This window comes from Gopherus evgoodei, chromosome 9 (genome assembly GCF_007399415.2).
Source record: "Gopherus evgoodei ecotype Sinaloan lineage chromosome 9, rGopEvg1_v1.p, whole genome shotgun sequence".
NCBI classification, from domain to species: domain Eukaryota; kingdom Metazoa; phylum Chordata; order Testudines; family Testudinidae; genus Gopherus; species Gopherus evgoodei.
In genome coordinates, this window is record NC_044330.1 from 3,845,394 (window position 1) to 3,867,800 (window position 22,407).

Genomic DNA, 22,407 nt, shown 5'->3' on the forward strand with positions numbered 1-22,407 from the left:
TGATTTATTGTGTGATCTTCGGCAAGTCACATCATTTCTCTGTGTCTCAACTTACACATCTCTACACTGGGGTTAACAATAGGACACTGTGAAACCTTCACAATGAAATTCAAAACCTTTGACATTTGGATGCCTGATTCACCACCTCCTCAATGCAGTCTTATGCCATTGAGATGTAAAGCTGGAATAACACCATGGTGAACCAGAACCTGAGATTTTAGCATCCTGCTGCAAATTTGTTTAAGTGTTCCAAGGTAGAGAGAAAACTAAGAAATGTCAGGATCTTTTGCTTGAAAATAGTTCAGGATTTAATTTAGAGGAAAATACATTTTCAAATTAAAAACATGTGCAAATTTGAAGTTTTGGAGGGGTTTATTATGCAAAAATTCCATCAATTTCACCAAAGATGAGCAAAAAGTAAAATTTCTGGACCAGCAAGTGACCCCAAGAAAAAATAAGTAATATTTAGTTTGCAGATTGTCATGACATTTTGTGAATCCTTTGGCACCCCATTAGTTAAACACTTTCCTTTCTTCCCTAGCATGGCAGAGCCTTAATAAATTACTCTCTGAAAAACACTGAGATCTTCAGATGAAAGGCAAGATACAAGTGCAGACAATTATAATATCCTTGAGACCTCTACACCAGTAACATAGAGCTGTTCAATTTCATACCTAATGAGATTCATTTGTTGGTCCGTTTCAGCAATACTTTTGTCATTTTGTGTTTCTCTTCACCACTTGCAAGTTGCTGAAAAGCACTGTTATTATGTGTTGCAGAAAACATTTCTGCATCTCTGATTGCAACATATTTGGAGGAAAAGAGACGTCAGCTTGGTATTTCAAATGTTTCCCAATTAGATGCTTAGGTATTAATGTTCAGACATGTTTGATGCAGGTTTCCTGTCATGGCTGTTTAGTAGTTAAACTAATGTTGAATTAAATTGATAAATGATGCTCTAAAAAAAATTAAGAACTCCAGCAGGGAGATTGATTTGTGATGCCCTTTTAAGAAGAATGTACAGTATGTGGTCTGCATTCTTAGCTGCTTGGCACATGTCTTTCAGCATCTGAACAAACAAGAGTCCCAGAGTTGTTTTCTGATTAATTATAACATTAGATACACTCAGATGTTGATGATACATTTACACATTTGCTGGTGCTCTGTTGCAGGAGTAGTCTGGCCTCACACACTTGTGACATTTGGCAAGCTGAAAGCATCCCACCAGCCTGGTAACTGGCTCAGATTATTGCTTGGTTCATAGGACCAAGATACAATGTCTCTGAACTCTCGAGGAATAGAGGCTAGGAACCATAGCTCTCCGGTGGTCCAGTCCTGGTGGTTTGTGACATATGAGGCTTTTAAAAAAAAAATCACATTTTTCTGATTCCACTCTTGCCTTTCCTCCTCCTGCTTAAGCCAATTCAACCCAATTTTGTGGCCACTAAACTGAAAACTCTTTGGAACCAAGCCCATGCTGTTTGCCATCATCTGAGGAACCCTTCATCCAACAACAGAGCAACTGGACAGCCTGTCCCCAGCCTCCTGGAGTGATGATCCCATGCAGTGCAATGGCTAAGACAAGGGAAGGGTGGACACTCTAGGACCTATATGAAGGAAGAATGTGCTATGCAGAAGGAAGTTATCTTGTGGCCAGTATAACAGACATGAGGGATCAGGCAGTTAATGCAAAGAGTTCGCTGCCCTTCATGGACCCGTGGGAAGGGCAATCATAAATCTCCACCCTATTACTTGCCCCTTGGACCAAGTGCTTAACCACTCTGTGCTTGATTCTCCCCCCAGGCCTCAGATAGCTGTTAAATGAGGATAATTACTTCATCTGATACTCACTCTTGCAAAGCACTTGGGAATCCTCACACAAGAGGGTGTGCTGTAAGGCAGTGCAGCACATTATTATTACAGAGTGAGGTGTCTGAAATTTCGGGTGCGATAAGCAATCCTGGAAATGTTGGGAGTCCCACCAGTCACGGTAACTCAAAAGTGCACATAGTGGTTGATGCTGGGTGTTTAGCAGGGCTGTGCATGGTATTGCTCTGTACTGAAATACTCATCCCTTTCAGCACATCCTTTCCTATGTCACTGCTCTGCCATGACTCCTAGCTACTAGTCAACCTGTGAAACTCTTTGCCAGAGGATGTTGTGAATGCCACGACCATAACAGGGTCCAAAAAGGAACTAGATAAGTTCATGGAGGATAGATCCATCAATGGCTATTAGCCAGGATGGGCAGGGATGGTGTCCCTAGCCTCTGTTTGCCAGAAGCTGGGAATGGGAGCAGGGGAATATATCACTTGGTGATTCCCTGTGCTGTTCATTCCCTCTGGGGCACCTGGCATTGGCCACTGTTGGAAGACAGGACACTGGGCTAGATGGATGTTTGGTCTGACCCAGTAGAGCCGTTCCTATGTTCTTATGTTATGTTCTTATGTACTGTACAGTGAGCTTGACAGTAAAAACCACTCCTTGAACAGCCTTCAGCTCACTCGCTGCGTGCCACTCAGATTGCTTCATGCTGCAGGCAGAGTCCTTTTGACACGTGCACTTATTCAATTTGTTGTGACAAGAAACTGGGTCAATGAGGAGTAATAAATAGCAATAAACAAGAGTCGGAGCATAAGCCAGTATCCTATCTCCAAGAGTGGCCAACAGCAGTAGTTTCAGAGGAAGGGGTAAAAAACCCCTCAGAAGATACCTAACCTCGTTAGTGAGAGTCTAGTTAATGCCCCGAAGGAGACAGGTTTAGACCTTTCCAAAATTCTTGTTTGTTTTATTTATAGTACAGGATGGTCTCACTCTCCATACAGATGTCCAATCCGTTTTTTGAATCCTGCTCCTCTCTTGGCCTCAATGATATCATGTGACAATGAGTTCAACAGGCCATTTGTGTGTTGTATGTAAAAGCATTTCTTTCAATGAGTTTTAAATGGCTGGATTACTGGATTTGACTCCCATGAACTCAGTCAGAGGAGTGGAAATGGCTTTAGGCTTCATTTCCTGCCTTTCTACTATAGTTATCAAGCCAGCTCTTGCACAGGGGAATTTTGACACAAGCGATGGGTTCCAAAGAAACACTCACTGTGGTTGCCATCCCACCTAAAGAGAGGGATATGAAGCAACAGCCATAGGGCCTGATCCAAAGCTTCCGTTGACTTCAACAGGCTTTGGATCAGGACCTTAAACCTTATCTCCAGAAACTAAAGAAGTTAGAGCTGGAAGAGATCTGTTAGCTAAGCTAGTCCATCCACTTTCCCGGCTAGTGTGGGACTGAGACCTACCGTATGTTCTCTAGTGTGAGGTTGATTCCCTTTCTCAGGAACTCCAGCAGCAGGGCTTCTGACACTTCCACGGGGACATTATTCCACAGCTTAATAAACCTCCTGGTTTGGAAACTGCTCCTGATATTCATCCTGAATTTCTCTTTCGTTCCTTTGATCTTAGTTCCAGTCTCTTGGGGTGCTACTTGCTCTTATCACTGAGAAGAACCTACATTTCCAAATCGGGGTGTGTGGGGGAGACCAGCTGCATGACACCTCATTGGGAATTATGCAGCTCAAACCCTAGCTATGCTTTTAAAATACTACCTCTCAGAAGTTTTAGTCCACCAGTCTGGAAAAAGGGCCACGCTTTTACCATCAAATTAATATACTGAGCCAAATTCATCCATTGATTTTAATGGGATGAATCACTTTTTAGCCCATAATTTCTGTTCTCAGATGTAGAAATATGCCTGAGTCTCCTGTGTATCCATGAATATAACAGATTCTTCATCCTGGACTAAAGTAGGGTTTTCTCTCACTGTTAATTTCAGCACCGGTGAATTATGTTGGTAGTGTATCCTATATGTGCTAGTGTCCCCTTTCTTCTTGTTCTTCTCATGCCTGTAGATCAGAAAGAATAATACTGTCGGGGCTTGATACGATGCTGTATCATACTCTCTTCCTCTCTTCCAAAGAAATCAATTTCCAAGCAAACATATGCCTTGGGTATTTCCAGATTTGTGGAACCAAGCCTTTTACCTCGACGAGGCACCACATGCTGCATTTTATACAGAAAGCAATTTTCCCCAGCAGATAAAACCTTATGGCAATGTCTGCTATATTATCTAGCTTCCTGGGCTTTTTCTCTATTTGGGGATTAATAGGGATGGTGTAATTTAAACTCTGTAACAAGCTACCTATCGTATACACATGGATTTACTGAGTTATCAGTCTAGCCACACACCTGCAACTTCGCTTTAATTAAATGTAGTGCCAGGGACAGGGAAAAGTTGGGAGACTGAAGGTTCGTCTTTTGCTGTCTACCCAAAGAACAGGCACAGCATAGGCTGCACCTTAGCAAGCTCGGCTGCAAAGTCCAATGCAAGAGCGCTCCAGGCAAGACCTCAAAGGACCAACCTCTGGGTAGGTCAGTCTCCATGATCATTTGGGCCCAGATCCTCAATAAGGGAAGTTAGGAGTCTAAATGCCTTTGAGGCTCTGGGCCTCGCCCTTGCTTGCTTTCCTAAGGGTCCCAGGGTGGTTTTGTAACACGGATAGCCATATTCTAGGAAATGACCTGTGTCTACTAACTCACTTCACACAGGGCCCCAAAGAGGTGTCAGATGGTACCAACCTTTGGTCACTGCAACCCAGGGTGGCTGGAAAGTGATGACCTAGGGTCTGAAAGGTTTATCATCCCATAGGTCAGACATCTGAACCTCGCACAGATGTAGCAGGAGCGCCAATGTCTTAACTGCATTATTCAAAGCCTAGTTATGCTCTCCGGATTCCCCCATGTGTTAACTGAAGATTTGTGACTATTACCATGTGCCATTTCAAGCTTCATTCGCATGTAATAGACTTTTATGGCTTAATTTCTGTGAATTCTAAATTAGTGCAACTAATTAAAATGCTCCCAAGTTTTATGTAAATAACTAATTACCATTTGAGACAGAATAGTAAATTCCAAGATGCTCACACTCTATTCCCGTAGGAGAGAGGGGCCCAAGCCTGTTCCTGGTGTTGTCAGTGACAGAAGTCCCATTGACTTCAGTGGGTGCCAGATCAGGCTCTGACCTCCTGCCCTGGTATGTGCCCAGGCCAGAACAAAATGATTGGGCCCTGACTCTGAAAAATACCGAGTGCCCTCTGTTCTCCTTCTCTTCAATGGGAACTCAGCATTGCAGGATTAGGCCCCTGGTAGCTATGTTTGACACCAGGGCTTACTTGAATAAGGAACACATTAGAACTCAGATGGGAGCCTTTAGAAATACCAAGAGGTATGTGCATGGGTGGGTGAGGGTATGAGCTAAGCTTTCCAGCAGTTACAGTTTTGAATGCTAGTGGTTAGAGTAGAGGCTGGGCATCAGGACTCCTGGGTTTTAATTCCATATCTGCCACAGAGGGTACGTCTACACTGCAATAAAAAAACAGCACACAGCAGTGAGTCTCAGAACTGGGGTCCACTGGTTTGGGCTTATAAGAACGACCCTACAGGTCAGACCAAAAGTCCATCCAGTCCAGTATCCTGTCTACCAACAGTGGCCAGTGCCAGGTGCCCCAGAGGGAATGAACAGAACAGGGAATCACCAAGTGATCCATCCCCTGTCACCTATTCCCAGCTTCTGGCAAACACTACAGGGCTACAAATGCCAGTGTGGACATTCAGGTTTGGGCTGGAGCCTGGTCTCTGGGACCCTTCACCTTGGCTGGTTTCAGAGCTCAGGCTCCAGCCCAAGCTCCAGCTCCAAGCTCAAATGTCTACACTGCTGTTTTTATCCCTGTAGCACAAGCCAGAGTCAGCTGACCAGGGCTCTGAGACTGGCTGCTGTGGGTTTCTCATTGCAGTGTAGACATACGTGGAGTCACTTCAGACAAGTCACTTAACCTCTGTGTTTCAGTTTCCCACTTCATACAATGACCACACTAATACTTACCCACCTCAGAGGCCCGGGGTGGGGAGGAGAGGAGGGGTGCCTGTAACACACTTTGGGAGCCTCGGAGGAAGGTGTTCATAAAATCATTGAATCTCAGGGTTGGAAGTCCCACCCCCTGCTCAAAGCAGGACCAATCCCCAACTAAATCATCCCAGCCAGGGCTTTGTCAAGCCTGACCTTAAAAACCTCTAAGGAAGGAGATTCCACCACCTCCCTAGGTAACCCATTCCAGTGCTTCACCACCCTCCTAGTGAACAAGTTTTTCCTAATATCCAACCTAAACCTCCCCCACTGCAACTTGAGACCATTGCTCCTTGTTCTGTCACAGGAATGAGGTGAGTTAGGATCTGGGAGGTGGATGAATGACTAGTGTGGGGGATAGAAGGGGATACAGGCTGCTCTCAGTAACAAGGATGCTAACCATAGGGGTGCATGTGTGCATCACAGCTGAGTATATAGTGGAGTGATAATGAGCCACCGCTCATAAATTCCAATGGGCTGAAAAATGAATTGTTCTTCCCCGGAAGCAGCTTTTCCTACCTCATCTGCTAGCCAGATGTGGGCTGTAACAGACTTGTACTCCTTGTGGGTCTGGCCCAGAGCGGGATGGAGTACACATCCTGGCCAGTGAGTTACATGCGCTTCCTCATATTAGTTCTGTTTACCCTTCATGCCCCTCCAGTAGTCTTCAAAATATGTTTTTTTCATTCTCTTCCCCTAGCTCTCTACCTATACCAGGCCTCTCCCCATGGTTGTAGTGTATAGGAACAGGGTACTATCCCTTTAAATAGTTTGTGTGCCTTCTACTGGTGCTTACTATGTTCTGTGTTTCAGAAGCCACCAGTACCCAACAAGAGCAGCAGTGCATATGTAACACTGACAGACCCTGGTCGTCGGTGGGCAGGTTTGAACCTGGGACCTCTGAAGCTAAATGCATGAGCTAAAAGCCAACCAACTGTAGAGCAGACTCATTAATGCTCTCTAAGTGGTCTTGGTGCCACTTGATGGGACAGAACACCACACCCAGGAGGTGTGTGGGTTATACATGTACGCTGTATATGTCCCATCAACACAGTTATCTGGACTGCAAAGTGCCCCCATGATTTCTTCCTATTGCCAGTATTGTGTGAAGAGACATAGGCACAGCAGTGGTATGTCTCGAAGTCTCTGTGATTGCAGAGGCTGCTCTGAGGCCACTGGCCAATTGATCTGCTGCCCTGGAGGGGGCAAGGAACAGAAGAGGGCTTAAGGAGGATTTTTTGAATATATCAACAACAAAAGGACCCAACCACTTGAATCCCCCACTGTCTATCTATTCGCACATGAACACACCCACGCTGCCAAAACCCTGGAGAACAGACAGAGCAAAATACCTTCTGGGACCTCTTCTTTCCTTCCTCACTGCTAGTATTTCCCACTCCTGTACCAAGGAGCCAGGTTCTGTAAATCAGATAGCGGTTACTGCAGACTAGCTGTGCGGCGACTGGGGCTGGCTTGCCCCACAGGATTTGATGGGTGGGGGTAGGGGGCTGGAATCCAGCACAGCCCGGTTTGCCATTCCTTCCCACCCCATTTCTAACCATCCCCACCCCGCCCACCCTACTACCACCACAGGGATCCTTTCTGTGAGTTAGGGAGTGAGCATGAAGCAGTGACAGCCCTCCCCCAGCCTAAATCTGTAGGCAACACCCCTCCCTCCCTGCCTGCAAAGCAGCAGGAGGGGAGCCAGGGCCTTTCTATGCTGGATTTGTCACCTGTAACCCAAGGAAATTCTTTTCCTCCCCACTTCAATCCCATCAATGGCTATTAGCCAGGATGAGCAGGGATGGTGTCCCTAGCCCAGGGATGGGCAACCTATGGCACACATGCCAAAGATGGCAAGCAAGCTGATTTTCAGTGGCACTCACACTGCTCAGGTCCTGGCCACCGGTCCAGAGGGCTCTGCAATTTAATTTAATTTTAAATGAAGCTTCTTAAACATTTTTAAAATCTTATTTACTTTACATACAACAATAGTTTAGTTATATAGTATAGACTTATAGAAAGAGACCTTCTAAAACGTTAAAATGTATTATGGGCACACGAAACCTTAAATGGGAGTGAATAAATGTAGACTGGGCACACCACTTCAGAGAGGTTGCCAACCCCTACCCTAGCCTCTGTTTGCCAGAAGCTGTGATAGAGTGACAGGAGATGGATCACTTGATGATTGCCTGTTTTGTTCATTCCCTCTGGGGCACCTGGCATTGGCCACTGTCAGAAGAGAGGATACTGGGCTGGATGGACCTTTGGTCTGACCTAGTGTGGCCGTTCTTATGTTCTTATGAAATCTGTTATTTTAAAAAATATTTTTACTTGTGTTTTCAGAAGCCATAAACTTGGAGGCTCAAATCCCAGCTTGTGCTGGGCTGCTCTGCCAGTTAGACCACAGTCAGGGCTGAGCCAGCTGCAAGTTGTGTCAGCAGCAGGTGGTTTTTCTAGAGGAAGCAAAGCTCCCTTTCTTTTAAGGTATTGGTCCTAAATGGTCTCAACTGCTCCTAAAGAGCTGCCAGATATGGCTGCCTCTGCATCCTGGCTGGAAAATTAACCTCTGAAAAGCCCAGGCCTAATTTAGCAGGGCTTCCTCCTAATTTCAGGAAGTAGGAGAGGTGCAGCAGGGTTTAGTTTTTGGTTCCTACAGGGGGCACCCAAAGACTGGCAGCCCCATTGCAGTGCGGTTGTGGGACTTGACTTCTGATACATTGTGCCTGTGTCAGCTGATAATGAACCCTCAGAGGGGAGATATTGCAGCATTCATTGCTAAACGATTCCACACAAGAAATTGACTTGAAAATGCATTTCAGGCTGTGCCAGGTAGCCTCACTCTAATGCCTCAGTCCAAAACTCCCATACGGTGTCCAATATGTTACCAGTAACTCAAAACCGGGGGTGGAAATGAAAGTGATTTATTCTCCTCTTGTGTTTTTTCCATCCAGCAGCTATGGGAATTACAGAGGATTAAAATACAAAAGTCATTTAAGTTTTTAACTGGAATCTCAGTTTCTTGCAATACAGTAAAAGAAGGGCAATCAGGGAAAAGTTACAAATGCCAGTGCAACTTAAAATGATTAAAAATAAAAGACCCAGTTTGAGCATAAATAGATGGTTTTAGGCTTCAGACCTTTAGCACCTGTTAGCTGCAATTTCCCTTTAAAAACCTCAAGGGGACAAATTCTCTCAGTTGATAAACAGATTGTATTTCTGGTCCACTCCTCAATGTTCACCTTCACTCAATCTGCCTTTATTTCCATGAGCTTTAGGTCTAATTCTTTGCATTACTGGTATGCCAAAGGGTGCAGTATTGGGCTAAATCCTGTGGAGACACATACTGAGAGACAGTCCCTGCCTTGAGAATGTATCTTTTAAACAGAGTGGGAGAAAGAAAAGGTTCTTATTCCCACTATACCGCTGGGGAGGTGCGCCACAGAGAGACCAACTGATTTGTCCAAGATCAGATAGGAAGTCAGTGGCATAGTTGAGAACTGAACTCAGATCTCCTGAGTCTCCATCCAATACCCTAGCCAGAAATAAGCTGCAGGCTTACTGTTGCATGCCTCACTTACTAGCCATTGACTGACCTATCCTCCTGATGCTTGACCAAAAAACCCCCCGTTGTTTCCCCTCCTTTAGTCTCTTAGCATCACCCTGTCACAACCCAGCTCACATGCAAAACTGTACAGCCAAAGAGTCTCTATCTCCTGCAAAAGTGGAGTACAGAGTCGATACCAAACTCACAAACACATGCCATAGACTGTTACTGGAAAGATGCTGTTATAAAAGCTGTATTCCCCTATGAACTATTCAGTAAGAAAGATCTCATGCCAATCGAGTTATGTTTAGGGCCTCAGTCACTGTAACATCTGTTTGCCAGATGTTTCTCTGCAAACTGGTATTTTGGACAATTCATTACAAACTCTCACGGGAGGCTTTTGGAGGTACTAAAATGTTACACATCCCGTTCATGCACCATTACTAATTCCAGCTTTCCATAGCTGGCTATTTGTTGAAAGCAGCTGTCTTGTTAGTTCTAAGCCCTTGTGCGGTATAAAAAAAGTGTGCAATGGAGAAATCCACCTTACACATAGCTAATGTTGCCTGATGTACAGAATTCCTTGGGTTTTTCTTTGAACCAGACATAAGGCTTAAATGATTCACCCCTGCTTTCTGCTAGTTTTACTGCTATTGGCATGGAGCAGGTGAGCAAACAAATGGGGCTGCCCAGGGGACATGGAGGGCAAAATCGGAGAAGAATGGAATTGTCCACATGTCATGATGATGATGCATGAGAACCTCTTTAGTGCTTTCTTCACTATATGGAAGAATTGTTTCCCCTCCTCTAGGTGGGTGATGCACTGGAATCTTTGACTTCCTGTGTCGGAGGGGAAGCCGTGTTAGTCTGGATCTGTAGTCAGGATACCTGCCCCTGGAAATTTCCACTACATGCATCCGACGAAGTGGGTATTCACCCACGAAAGCTCATGCTCCAAAACGTCTGTTAGTCTGTAAGGTGCCACAGGATTCTTTGCTGTTTTGACTTCTTGGTCACCTACTGGCAGTCACTGAAGAGGATCCTTAGCAAGTAAATGGACTGTAATGAATGCAGTGCTAGCAGGATGCATGCCTGTACTTTACCAGTACACCAATGTTCTCTACCATCAAAGCACCGCTATGGTGAACACAGTGATAGTATGTTGGTCACAAATCACAGCTCATCACATTGACTGACTTAGCTATGCTGGCAGAAATCCCTAGCGTAGCCTTGGCCTGAACTGCAGCAGTAGGCAAACACCTTGGCAAGAAGCTGCCACCAACAAAAGCAAGAGAGATCAGGGCTATGTGCCTCAATCTGAGGCACGGGCCTCGATGCAGAGATGTGTCGAAGGCTGATTTGGGGCTGAAGTCTAGGACTGGGTCACAGTGTGAATCCCACAGTTATCCATAGCCCTTCTGGAAGAAGACCAGGGATAAACAAGACACAGTCGTAGGTTGTATTTTGACTGTTGCACACAAGGAGTCAACAGGATTGTCCCGGATTCTTTATTCAAGCAAACTCACATTAGCTTAACAGCTCCACCATCTTGTTCTCCGGCATGCTCCTTTGCTTTGCTGTACTGTTCTGAAGTGTGCAGCACACTTACTCCAGTTCTAATCAATGATCATGAGCTATCATGCAACATAATTTTTAAATAAATAGAGGAATCCACCTGAACCATCCAGCACACTGGTGAGGAGAGAAACGGTATGAGATGAAAGAAGGCTTCCATGGACTTCTGGAAAAAAAGAATCCATTTGTCATTAGAATTTTATTCTGAAGGTTATTGTAATAGGACCCTGTTGGACTAAATTCTGTATATATGCCTCGTAAGAGACAGTCCCTTCCTCTAGTCAGCCTCTTGGATACTTGAAGTTGTTCAGAGGTGAGTAGAACCTCCTATCCCCACCCCTGTCCAACTTATGTTTCATAAGTTTTAGGGCAAGTCAAAATTGGGCTACCAATTCCTTTCTGACTTCTCTCTTAGCCAGATATAACAAGTTCATGAAGCTATGGTGAAAAACTAATTTAATTATACGTACTAATAAAATCTAAGGCAGAAGGGAAAATACATGTCTGTCTGTAGGGAATAACACCAGAACATTGCTTAGAGATAAAATTGTATTAAATAAAGGAAAAGGCAAACTTTCCCCTAACACTAGCTAAATGACTGAGGGAATAAATGTCTTCCTTACTTGTGGCACCTTAAATGTGTTTGTCCATCCACCCATCTCACAGACCTCCCTTCCTGGTCCTATATGTCAGGCAAACGTCCCTCGTGAGGATCTGCCCCAGGTAGAAGACATGGATGTAAAAACTCCCTCCTCCCCTCCCAAGAAGCTCTGTCAGTGAATTCCAGGTTTGCAGATCTTCCCTCACTTGTGAAGACCAGCTCCTTTAGAAAAAGGGATAATGGACGGCTGCAGGTTGCTGGGTGTTGCAGTATTTCTTGCTGCTCAGTAGGTGGTGCCCTTGTCACCTACCAACGACTTTCGGTGCCTAGGAAAAAGTGGGTTGTCGTGTCAGAAAAGGCCCCTTTCTAACAATAGGCCGCAGCCCATGGAAGGCAGCCTCCAGAGTCCAAGCGGACAGAGGGACACAATTCAGATCGGAAGAGAGGAAAACAAAACCTGGTCATCAGCAAAAGCCCTTGAAGCCGAAGGTCTACCAGGCAGACGTTGCGCTTTTGGAGGGAAAGAGGAGAGAGACTCCACGAGAAACCCTAGGATGAGAAAACACTGGACATTCAAGGGTTTAGGCTCCCAACGCTGCAAAATACTGACTGCAATGGGGTGCTCATGGTAGGAAGATCTCTACCAGGAGCATTTGCAGGATTGGGCCCTTATGCTGGAAATCTTATTGACCATTTTCCAGTGATCTCTCTGGAACAAACCTTGCCTTGATTTTTTGTTTCAGGCCTTAGATCTCTTATACTGGTACAGGAATCCTTGCTTAAATTCACAGGTTTCAATTGATCAACAAATGGAGGTCAGGAAGGAATTTTCTGTAGAACAGCAGTTCTCTAGCTTTTCAGGGTCTGTACCTCTCCTTAAGCAAAAGAGAGAGATTTTCATGGGCCCTCCTCACCTTCCCACTTCTCAGTCCATGGTGGCTTAGGGATTGAGATGTGCCCCATGTTGCAGAAGCACCAGGAAGGAATCCAGAGACTGACAACAAGAGCCCTAGTTTGAGAACCACTATACTAGGATGTCCTGGCAGGGAACTTCTTCTAGGGAAGTGAGCAGGGATCATCCATTGGGATTAGATGGATGTATCCATGTGATCAGTTTCCTATGACTGTAGGAAGGTAAGCATTGGTGAAGATCAACCCAGAAAGAAGTTCTTTTACTTTTCAATAAGGGATCTTACTATGCCCGCAGAGACATGGCAGGGATGATACATTGAAGAGCTCTTAATTAAAGCAATTCTGTGTATTCTGCACTGGAGTTCTTGATAATGGTATCTTACTGAAGTGCAGGCAGGGAATTTCAGGGAAATAATTGCAAGAGGAAGAAATCTGAAATTAGTTCAGTGATGGACGATTCCTTTGAAGGTCGAAACTGTACAAGTAACAAGGTTTTCCTACCAATGCTGAGGACACATTTTTATGCAGTTAGATTTAATTTTTTTAAGACAAGCTCAGGAATGGGTATGACAATTAAGTCAGTTAACAAAGCTGAACGGAAACAGCTGAGCAAATAGCACTGGCTTATTCAGCCTTTTCTCTGGCGTGGTACATATGTCCCCTCCAATGTATGAGAGACACTGTTGTTCAGAGCACATTGCTACGAAGATGGCAGAGATATCACTTCAGCAACCACATCCCACAGCCCCAGAAGAAACCCTGGTTCAATCAGCTAGAATTCCTCCCCATCCACAACCTGGCCCCTCTACATCCCTGCCTGAGAGTGCTGGGGCAGAAGCTTGCCCTTAAGCAGAGATGGGCTCAAAACAGATCCAAACAGCCCAAACTTGGAGGAAGCTGAATCCATATCAGGCCCATGTGAATCTTTAATGATAATTAATAAAACGGGATTGATTTTGCTTGCCCACTGTTATTGAAACCACACACCTCTTCAGTTGGAAAGCCCACCAGAGAGGTACACCTGACTATTACCAGAGCTTTGTCAATCGTTACAGCACATGATGGCATCACTGCCTAATGTTTAACTTTAAATTATCGCAAAACTCCTTCCCAGCAACACCCTTTGTGTTAAATCTGCAAGGCCTGAAATTAATGGCGCATTTCAGCCACGGGCTGTAAACCTCCGTGACAATCTAGTAATGAATGTCAGACAAATCAGAGCTGGGCAAACAAAGCTAAAGTGCAAAGCGTTTTCCAGCTATGCTTTAGCAGTAACAGCTCTATGCCTCTATCCTTGGTTTCTAACTAACATTTACCTATCGACAGCAAAGCCATATGGATCTTTGGTTTCCAGATACCGTTTGCTCACATTATTGTTACATTATTGCAGAAAGTGATCTGGGGGTCATAGTTGATCACAAGCTAAATATGAATGAACAGTGCAACGCTGTTGCAAAAAAAGCAAACACAATTCTGGAATGTATTAGCAAGAATATTGTATGCAAGACATGAGAAGTAAATCTTCCACTCTACTCCGTGCTGATTGGGCTTCAATTGGAGTACTGAGTCCAGTTCTGGGCACCACATTTCAGGAAAGATGTGGACAAATTGGAGAAAGTCCGAAGAAGAGCAACAAAAATGATTAAGTATCAGATGGGTAGCCGTGTTAGTGTGGATCAGTAAAAGCAGCAAAGAGTCCTGTGGCATCTTATAGACTGACAGACATATTGGAGCATGAGCTTTCATGAGTGAATACCCACTTCGTCGGATGCATGTCACGTGTATCTGACGAAGTGGGTATTCACTCACGAAAGCTCATGCTTCAATACATCTGTTAGTCTACAAGGTGCCACCGAACTCTTTGCTTTTTTAAAAATGATTAAAGGTCCAGAAAACATGACCTATGAGGGAAGATTGAAAAAATTGGGTTTGTTTAGTCTGGAGAAGAGAAGACTGAGAGGGGATATGATAACAGTTTTCAAGTACATAAAAGTTTGTTACAAGGAGGAGGGAGAAAAACTGTTCTCTTTAACCTCTGAGGACTGGACAAGAAGCAATGGGCTTAAATTCCAGCAAGGGCAGTTTAGGTTGAACATTAGGAAAAACTTCCTAACTGCCAGAATGATTAAACATTGGAATAAATTGCCCAGGGAGGTTGTGGAATCTCCAACATTGGGGATTTTTAAGAGCAAGCTGGACAAACACCTGTCAGGGATGGTCTACATCAAAGCTTCTCAAAGTGGTGGTCCACGGACCGGTGCCAGTCTGCGAGCCATCGGCTGCCGGTCCGCTGCAAGTTTCCTCATAAGAGCGTCAAATAGGATAATAATATGGCACCAGTCTCTGGCACACTGGAAAAAAAATGCTGTTCCCCCGCATCAGATATTTTGAGAAACACTGGTCTAGATAATACTTAGTCCTGCCTTGAGTGCAGGGGACTGGACTAGATGACTTCTCAAGGTCCCTTCCAGGTCTATGAGTCTATGAATTTACATGCTTCACATTAATTGAAAAATTGGTGTCTTTCAGACACACAGCTTTTCATGGACAATATAATACGTTCAATTTTATTATTCTACCTTAGCGCCAAGGAGCCCTAGTCTGAGTATAAGGCAAGAGATGACAGATGGCCACAGACAGATGGAGGAGCACAAGGAAACAATGAACCGATATTGGTCGGCATGATCAGCTCTGGTCTCAGTACACCACTGGTCTAACTATTATCAAGTTTTTTATGGGCATCATGGCAAAAGTGAGTTTTAGGGAGGGTTTTGAAAGAGGACAATTAGGTAGCTTTGTGGATGTTTGTGGGGGGCTCCTCCCAAGCATGAGGGATAGCATGGGAGAAAGCATGAAGTTGTTTGTTTGAAAATTGAACCAGAAGGTGAAGGAGGCTGGGATCATGGGCTGGCTGGAGGTGAGAGCTGACCTCTCGATACTGAATGAGAGATGATGGGTAGGGTGGAGCTAAGCCATGAAAAGCCTCGAAAGTGAAGACAAGCAGCTCATGTTTGATGTGATAGAGAAGGGGGAGAAATTGGAGGGATGAAAAGAGAGGGGTGACATGGTCAAAGAGACAGGCAAGGAAAATGATCTTTGCAGCAGCATTCTGAATGGATACCAGCAGGGCAAGACTGCATTTGTCAAGGCCAGAGAAGGACACCCGAGAACATGGGTCTAAAGGGACTTGCAAACTCCAGGCACTTACTGTCCCATGATTCTTCCCTGGGCATAAATTGTGGTTCTTCTGTGTGCATTTACATTCTGCAGTGGTCAGATCAGTGGCTCTATCAGAATGGCTAATAGATCCTGCTACACCAGAAGGGAGAATGTGCCACTGGGCTGTGTCATCTGAAGATAGCAGCCACCTGCACTGGGTAGGAACAGGCTGAAGAAGACTCAACCATCTTAACATTACATATGTATTAGGGACACTGAGGTGAGTCTTATGTCTCCCTCTGAAGTAGCTAGCATCGGCCACTGTCAGACAAGCTACTGACATTGACTAGACTGGACCCTGTCCTGTCCTGGAGGAAGGATGGGTTTATGGTTAAGGCATTGACCTGTGAGTCAGCTGATGGGGGCTTGGTTCTGACTCCCTGAGACTATGAATTAGTTACTTAGTCTCTCTCTCTCTCTGCCTCAGTTCCCTATCAGTAAAATGGGCATACTTTGACTGGCTCCTCTGTCTAGGTTGTAAGCAGGTGCTGTCTCTGGCTATGTGTATGTACAGCACCTGGCACAATGTACCACTGACTGGGTGGAGGTTTCTTGTAGTAATAATAAGTATGAAATTCTTACCTTGCCTGAATTCACCAAACCTCAATGATCTGGAAAAGAGGGTTTGAAATCTCTCAAAAAACGGTTTTCTCCTGATATCTGTAGGGTGTTTCCCACTTCTGCTCTACCTGGAGACAGTGCGGAAATATCCTTTCTCCTGTTATTTAATTTGGCACTGTCATGTTCAGACCAGATCAGGATGATGCCAGTCACATGACAACAAAGAACGATCAACCAAACTTTTGACTCTCAAGTTTCGGTTTTGTCTTGAGGGATGGGCCCAGATTTGGGTTGCTTTATACTTTTATCTGAAGTGGATCGCCCACCCCGGCTTGGAACTATGCCAGACTTCACCATGAGAACGGGGATGACACCTCTGGAGGCTCAAAAAATAGTTCTTGGTGCTTCTTTCATTGTTAGAAATTAAAGATCAATGGCACAACCCAAAGCCCTTCAAAGTCAGTGGACATCTTTCAGTTTACTTCAGTGAGCTTTGGATCCAGCCCAAAGGAAATGCTTTCGCTCTAGCTCACAGTGGAACTACAGCTTAGTAAATATCATACAGCCAATAAAGGCATGCTCCTTCTGAGATCATGTGCAATAAAATAATGGAACAAAAATAAAACCCCCAATGCCCAAAGCATACAAACAAAAGAAGAATATGTATTCAAAAATAAGCCCTCCGTGCCATCCCTGCTCACTCTATTATGCTTATGCACTGAAGCTGATGGAACTATTTGCGTGAGTCAGGAAAGCAAGATTTTCCCCTGTTGATGTAAGCCAGCCACGCTTACTCTCTCTCTCATTGAAGTCAATGGCATTACTGGGTAAGGACCCTTCCTGCGACCTAGGCCTGCAGGTTGTAGTTCTGTACTTGAAGCAAGTCCAGGGAAATGTACAATGTTGTGTTAATATGGAACCAGGCATTAGCAACAGGCATTTTTGAAAGCTACAAAAGGATCGGAACATTTGCAAGGTGCTGACCTCAAACTAATATTCCTTTAGGACTCCTGGTTATTTGAGTGTGTTCATGCAAAGCAGCATTCATTCCCTGGCTATTATTCCCTAGTCACGAGGAGCTATTGGATAATGTATTCCATGGCTCAAAGGACAATTTATAGGGATATGTAAAAATTTCAGCTCATATGTGATCCTATAGCTGCAGCGATAAACCAGAGCCTTACAGGGGCTTCTGTTGTTAACAATGTGGAGACCCAAAGGTCAGTGTCTCACCTGGCTGATCTCAGAAATTGGAGGCCTGTGTCTGACATTATTCCAGGTAACAAAATCTTTTACTGGGGTCAGACTTTGATTGATTTTAGGGCTCTGTTGAGCATGTTTTTGTTCTTGGGATAACTTGGCAATAACAACATTTGAAAAATATCTGTGAAGACCTGCCAAGTAGTTGGGATTTTATATTCACAACCAATTCCATCGAATGTACTGATATTTTTCTTTTAGTATCTGAATCCTTTTATTCAATATATGGCTGTTAAAATCAGAAAGTGCATGTCTCCAGCCGAATTAGTAGGATTTCACTGAAGACTGTTTATCTATCTATCTACAATGTTATTCAGGTATTTATGTGTGTCAGTAACATAAGGAGTGATCGCTTCACACAGAGACGTTTAAAGAATGTGAAAGATAAGTTACATGTGTTCATTCATCCATAAAAAGCACTCACAGCCACATATGATCCTGGTGATAAACTGTCTATGTTTTTTTCACCTACTTTCCTCATAATTGGCAGAAGTGAGGCAAACAATTAAAAAAAGATGCCCCACCAGATGTGTGAGACTTGGCAGCTGAGCACAATTTGAAAAGGGCACGTCTGGAAAAGTTCATTTTGAATTCTCAATCTCTTTCTGTTTCCCGTTTCATTTTAAACCCTCCATGAAATTTCATAGATAATGTTTTATCTTACACAGAAAGCCTTTTGTTACACCTGGGAACTGACTCTGCTCCCACTGAGGTTAATGGCAATGCAGACAGGATTGGGCCCTTTATATAGCCATGTAAGACGATTTATTGCTGTTCGGGATGTTGCTAGCATTGTACAACACGGCTCTTACACTGATCCCTGCTAATTAGAAATGTGATATGTGATCTGTCCAAATAGAAATCTGTCTTCTATGCAAAAGAGCTTTTCAGTTTTAACTCAAAGGAGGATACAGATTTATATGCCTGTCAGACACATGTAAAAAATACGAAGTATAGCAATTATCTGCAAATTATGCATCATTTTTATTTAAGACCTGAATCTAATTTGTCACATTTTATTTATACTGTACCAATATTTTACTGCAATTTGATATTTGATTTAATTTTTTCTGCAACAGAGCTGGGAAAATATGTCCAAAAATTTCCCCTAATATTCATTTGAGATTTTTAATGGATTTGATTCAGCTTGTGCTTATCAACAGTTTTGTTCACTTTCCACAGATAAGTTGGAAAATGCAGTTAGTGGCAGGAAAGTTTGCCAGATTGAAATGAATGTTATAAAATATTCCCCCAAAGCAACTTTCAGATTCATAGTTGCCAAGATTCACACCAAAGACCTGATTCTAAGAGTTGCACATTTCTCCAGTCATGGAACAGAAACATTCCAAAATGACTCAAATCACAAATATTGAACATTCACAATAAACGTCTTGCAAAGGAGCTACACACCCACAATTACTCACAGACACTGTTCAGCAACCAATTTTGAATCACAAATCAATGCCAGTGTTGTAAACATTTCTGTTTATGCTTGTTCATATCTCTTTGCTCTTGGACTTTGGCATGTCACTTAGCAAAAATATACGTCATCCGTTAGCACTACACATCTGACAGCTTTTATTAGAACATTAAGGATCTGATCAAACTAGATGGCAGGCTTTCCACTGATTTCCACAGGAGCTGGATCAGGCCACTAACAGAAAAAACTATGGGCCCAATCCAAGAAACTTTATCAAGGCTGTTAGTCTTCTTTAGTTCGGCACACACAATCAATGGGACTGGTCACACAAGTAACAGTCACAAGATCGGGCCCTGAATTTGTCTGTAGGTGCTTTTCAGTTCATATAGAAAAGGATTCTATTAATAAGATACTGTATTTGCCATGACTGGTTTCTTTGTGTGTTTCAGTTAGCAGACTCTGATCCGAAATGTGAACCTGATGAACTGTAAGTACTCACTCTCCACGTGCTCACTGGTTATTATTTTGGATTTGGAATTTTACAGGCAATGCAAAGTAAGGAAAACACAAAATAATCTAGATGCTCTAAATAAGAGTACCATGTTCATACCATTAATATAAAAAGGGATAGCAAGCATGCTAGCTGTCTGAGCTTAATTTTTCTTCAGAAAGAGAGAAACATAACGGGGAGATACCCAGCTGTTTCTTATGATAATGTATAATTTTGTTGTTTTGTTAACATAGAGAGAACAACTGCCATGTACAATATGTTTGAAGGAAAAACAGTTATACACATTTGATTTAAACACATCCCATTAATTAAATGTTGTACCACTATAAGTTCGTTAATGGTGCTGGTTCTTCCACCACTCAAGTTAAGGACAGCACTTCAGCTGATTTCATGTCACTGGGCTCAGCGCTGTCCCAACATGTTGTCTGTTTCTTTAATTGCTAGATATGTTAATTACAATGAGGAGCACCTCAGTACCTGGTATGTCTGGTAAGTACTGAGCCATTCTAAAGACAGAATTGGCAAAAAAAGAATGTACTGATATATAGACAGGAAAGCTGAGTGAAAAACTGACCAAACCAAAAAATTCAAAATCATTTAATTTGGGGTAGAACCAAAATTAAAATGTTTTTGGTTTTGCGAGGTTTGGGTTTGGTTTGGTTTTTATGTTTTGGGGTGTTTTTGCCCTTAAAAAAATTTTTCAGTTAAATTTCTAAATAAAATGCCATTTTGAAACAAAAAGTTGCCAGGTTTCATTTGGAATATGTGGGAATGTACTGTTTTGACTTTTTCTAATTTTTTTTCATTTTTATTTGACTAACAGTGTTTGCCAAATTTGACCTGAAACTGCATTTTTCAGCAAATAAACTATTTGACTGAAAAACTTCACCTAGCTCTAAGAGATATGGAGAGAGCAATCGATAGCAAGGAACATTTCTCCTCACATTTCACCTGAATTTTCTGTGCTTAAACCCATTATTTTGTGTTCTGCCCTGACGGGATCATTTCTCCTCATCCCTTTCACAGTGTGCAGATGGCAGAGCTCATCAGTTGAGCGTTTTTAATGGAAAAAAGTCAAAATTCTTAATGAAAAGTGTTTTTGCAGAAATTCTGAATTTTCAGAAAAAGCCAGCCAGATGGGAGGGCCTGATCCTAGGCACAGGAGCAATCGACGGGACTTTGGCCATTGGCTGCAACAGTTTGTGCAACTCTGGTAAAAAAAAACCCTGCCACTCTCCCCCTCCCCCCCAAAAAAAGAGTTTTGTCAAAAATGTTTTGAAGTTTTTTGTGCAAGAGAATTTCAATAATTGGACCAACTTTGCCCTTCTCCTAGTTGGCAGGTCTCTTCTCACTCCCCCAAAACCTGCCCTCCTGCCTTCACTTCTGAAACTGTTTGCAGTTGCCAGCTGCTGTTGATTGTTCCATATCTATGTCTCTGCTTCAGGTTACTGATCTTGTTCTTTCTGGCCATGATCCTGTCCTGTGGGATTCTCTTCTGCCTGCAGTGCTGGCTGAAACGGCGGAGCAGCTTCCCCTCCCAGCGCACGCTCGCTGTCTTTGCACTCAGTGACTCCGATTCTCTTGGTGGTTAGTTTCCATCTAGATCTTTGCGGGGCTTCTCGTCGCTAAACCTGCTCCTGTAGGGTCCAACCCAAATTCAGTGGCAGGGCCATAGTTCCCTGACTCGGCAGGTAAAGTGATGTTGCGTTCAATCCAGTGATCTGGTCTCGCACCCAGATGAGAATTATTGCCCTGGGCTTCCTTCCTGGAGAGCTGTCCATCTCATGGGGCATTTAAAACAATCATTAGGCCTCATATTCATTGGAATGTTGTCACAAAGGAACACAGGCACTGGGTTAATTGGCCCCAGCCCCTTCCACAATGCACCCTGGGCTGGTCTCCTAGAGTATCTGGGGGTATCTCCATTAGCTTCAATAGGCATTGGATCAGATTTTAAATGAGCTCCCCTCAGAAGAAAACCCATCAGACCGAGTGCGTGAGCCCTGATAATCCAAGAGGAAAGCCTGGTAGCTTTCTGGGTCAGGGGGTCAGAGCAAACGCTAGGATCTCTGGGGAAATCACACCAAACCAAACTCTTGACTCCTCTAAGGTGTTGGCAGATTGAATTCAGAGCTTCCCAGCCCACAATGTATAGTTAGCTGGCCCCAGAGCCCTGAAATGCAGCTGCTGCATGTGCATGGCAGATTTCTCTTGTAATTTTCTTTCAAGTGACTGGAACCACGTGATAGTTCAATATCTCAAGCTAATGTAGCTTTCACGTCGTCATCATTGTCCTCTCCCCCCCCCCCCCGTCTCCTCGGTCCCCCATGTGTGGTTTCACTCAAGGCTCGCATATGGTTACCAAGAAAAGCTCCATTTTTTTCTCTTCCCAGTAAGTGAAGCTTCTCCATATGCCTTTTCCGGAGTCCATGCCCATTCTCCAAACCCAGAGCTGTGCCCTTCTCCCGCCCTGCGCATCGGCACCGGGGCGACTGGATCACCTCCTTCCTACGAGGATATTATGATGGCAGGGAAACACTAGGGGCCTGATTCATACCTGCCCATGTTACTCCAGATCTACACCATGTGAGAACAGAATCAGCCATGAGGCTGAAGAAGAGACAGAGGAAGTGTTTTATTTTTAAATTAAAAGGGGGAACATAATGCAAATAGAATAACACCCACTTTCCCGTTATACTCCAAAGGACTATATTGCAGAGAGTAAGTTTTCACCTTCCTTGCAGGCTCAAGATCTGGATCTGAAGGTCAGGCTCCTCCAAAGTTTAGGTCTGTCTGTATCCAATATTTTTGGTTCAACCTGAACATTTAGCCTATTTAATATCCC

The 22,407-nt window shown here is 43.8% G+C and overlaps 1 protein-coding gene across 1 annotated transcript; it reads left to right on the forward strand.

Moving 5' to 3' along the window:
• The first annotated feature begins 17,575 nt into the window (after positions 1-17,575).
• Positions 17,576-22,104, forward strand: TMEM207 (transmembrane protein 207). Its single transcript, XM_030575049.1, has 5 exons — positions 17,576-17,650; positions 19,501-19,538; positions 20,007-20,051; positions 21,007-21,149; positions 21,956-22,104. Exons 1-5 carry the CDS (start codon positions 17,576-17,578, stop codon positions 22,102-22,104), a joined length of 450 nt encoding a protein of 149 aa, XP_030430909.1.
• Positions 22,105-22,407: the final 303 nt, after the last annotated feature.

Excerpts from the sequence above, each read along its gene's own strand:
- TMEM207 (XM_030575049.1), top strand. The coding sequence starts at position 17,576 with ATGTGGAGACCCAAAGGTCAGTGTCTCACCTGGCTGATCTCAGAAATT. Across the intron at positions 19,539-20,006 it reads AAATGTGAACCTGATGAACT|ATATGTTAATTACAATGAGG; the intron begins GTAAGTACTCAC and ends TTTAATTGCTAG. Across the intron at positions 20,052-21,006 it reads CTCAGTACCTGGTATGTCTG|GTTACTGATCTTGTTCTTTC; the intron begins GTAAGTACTGAG and ends TCTCTGCTTCAG.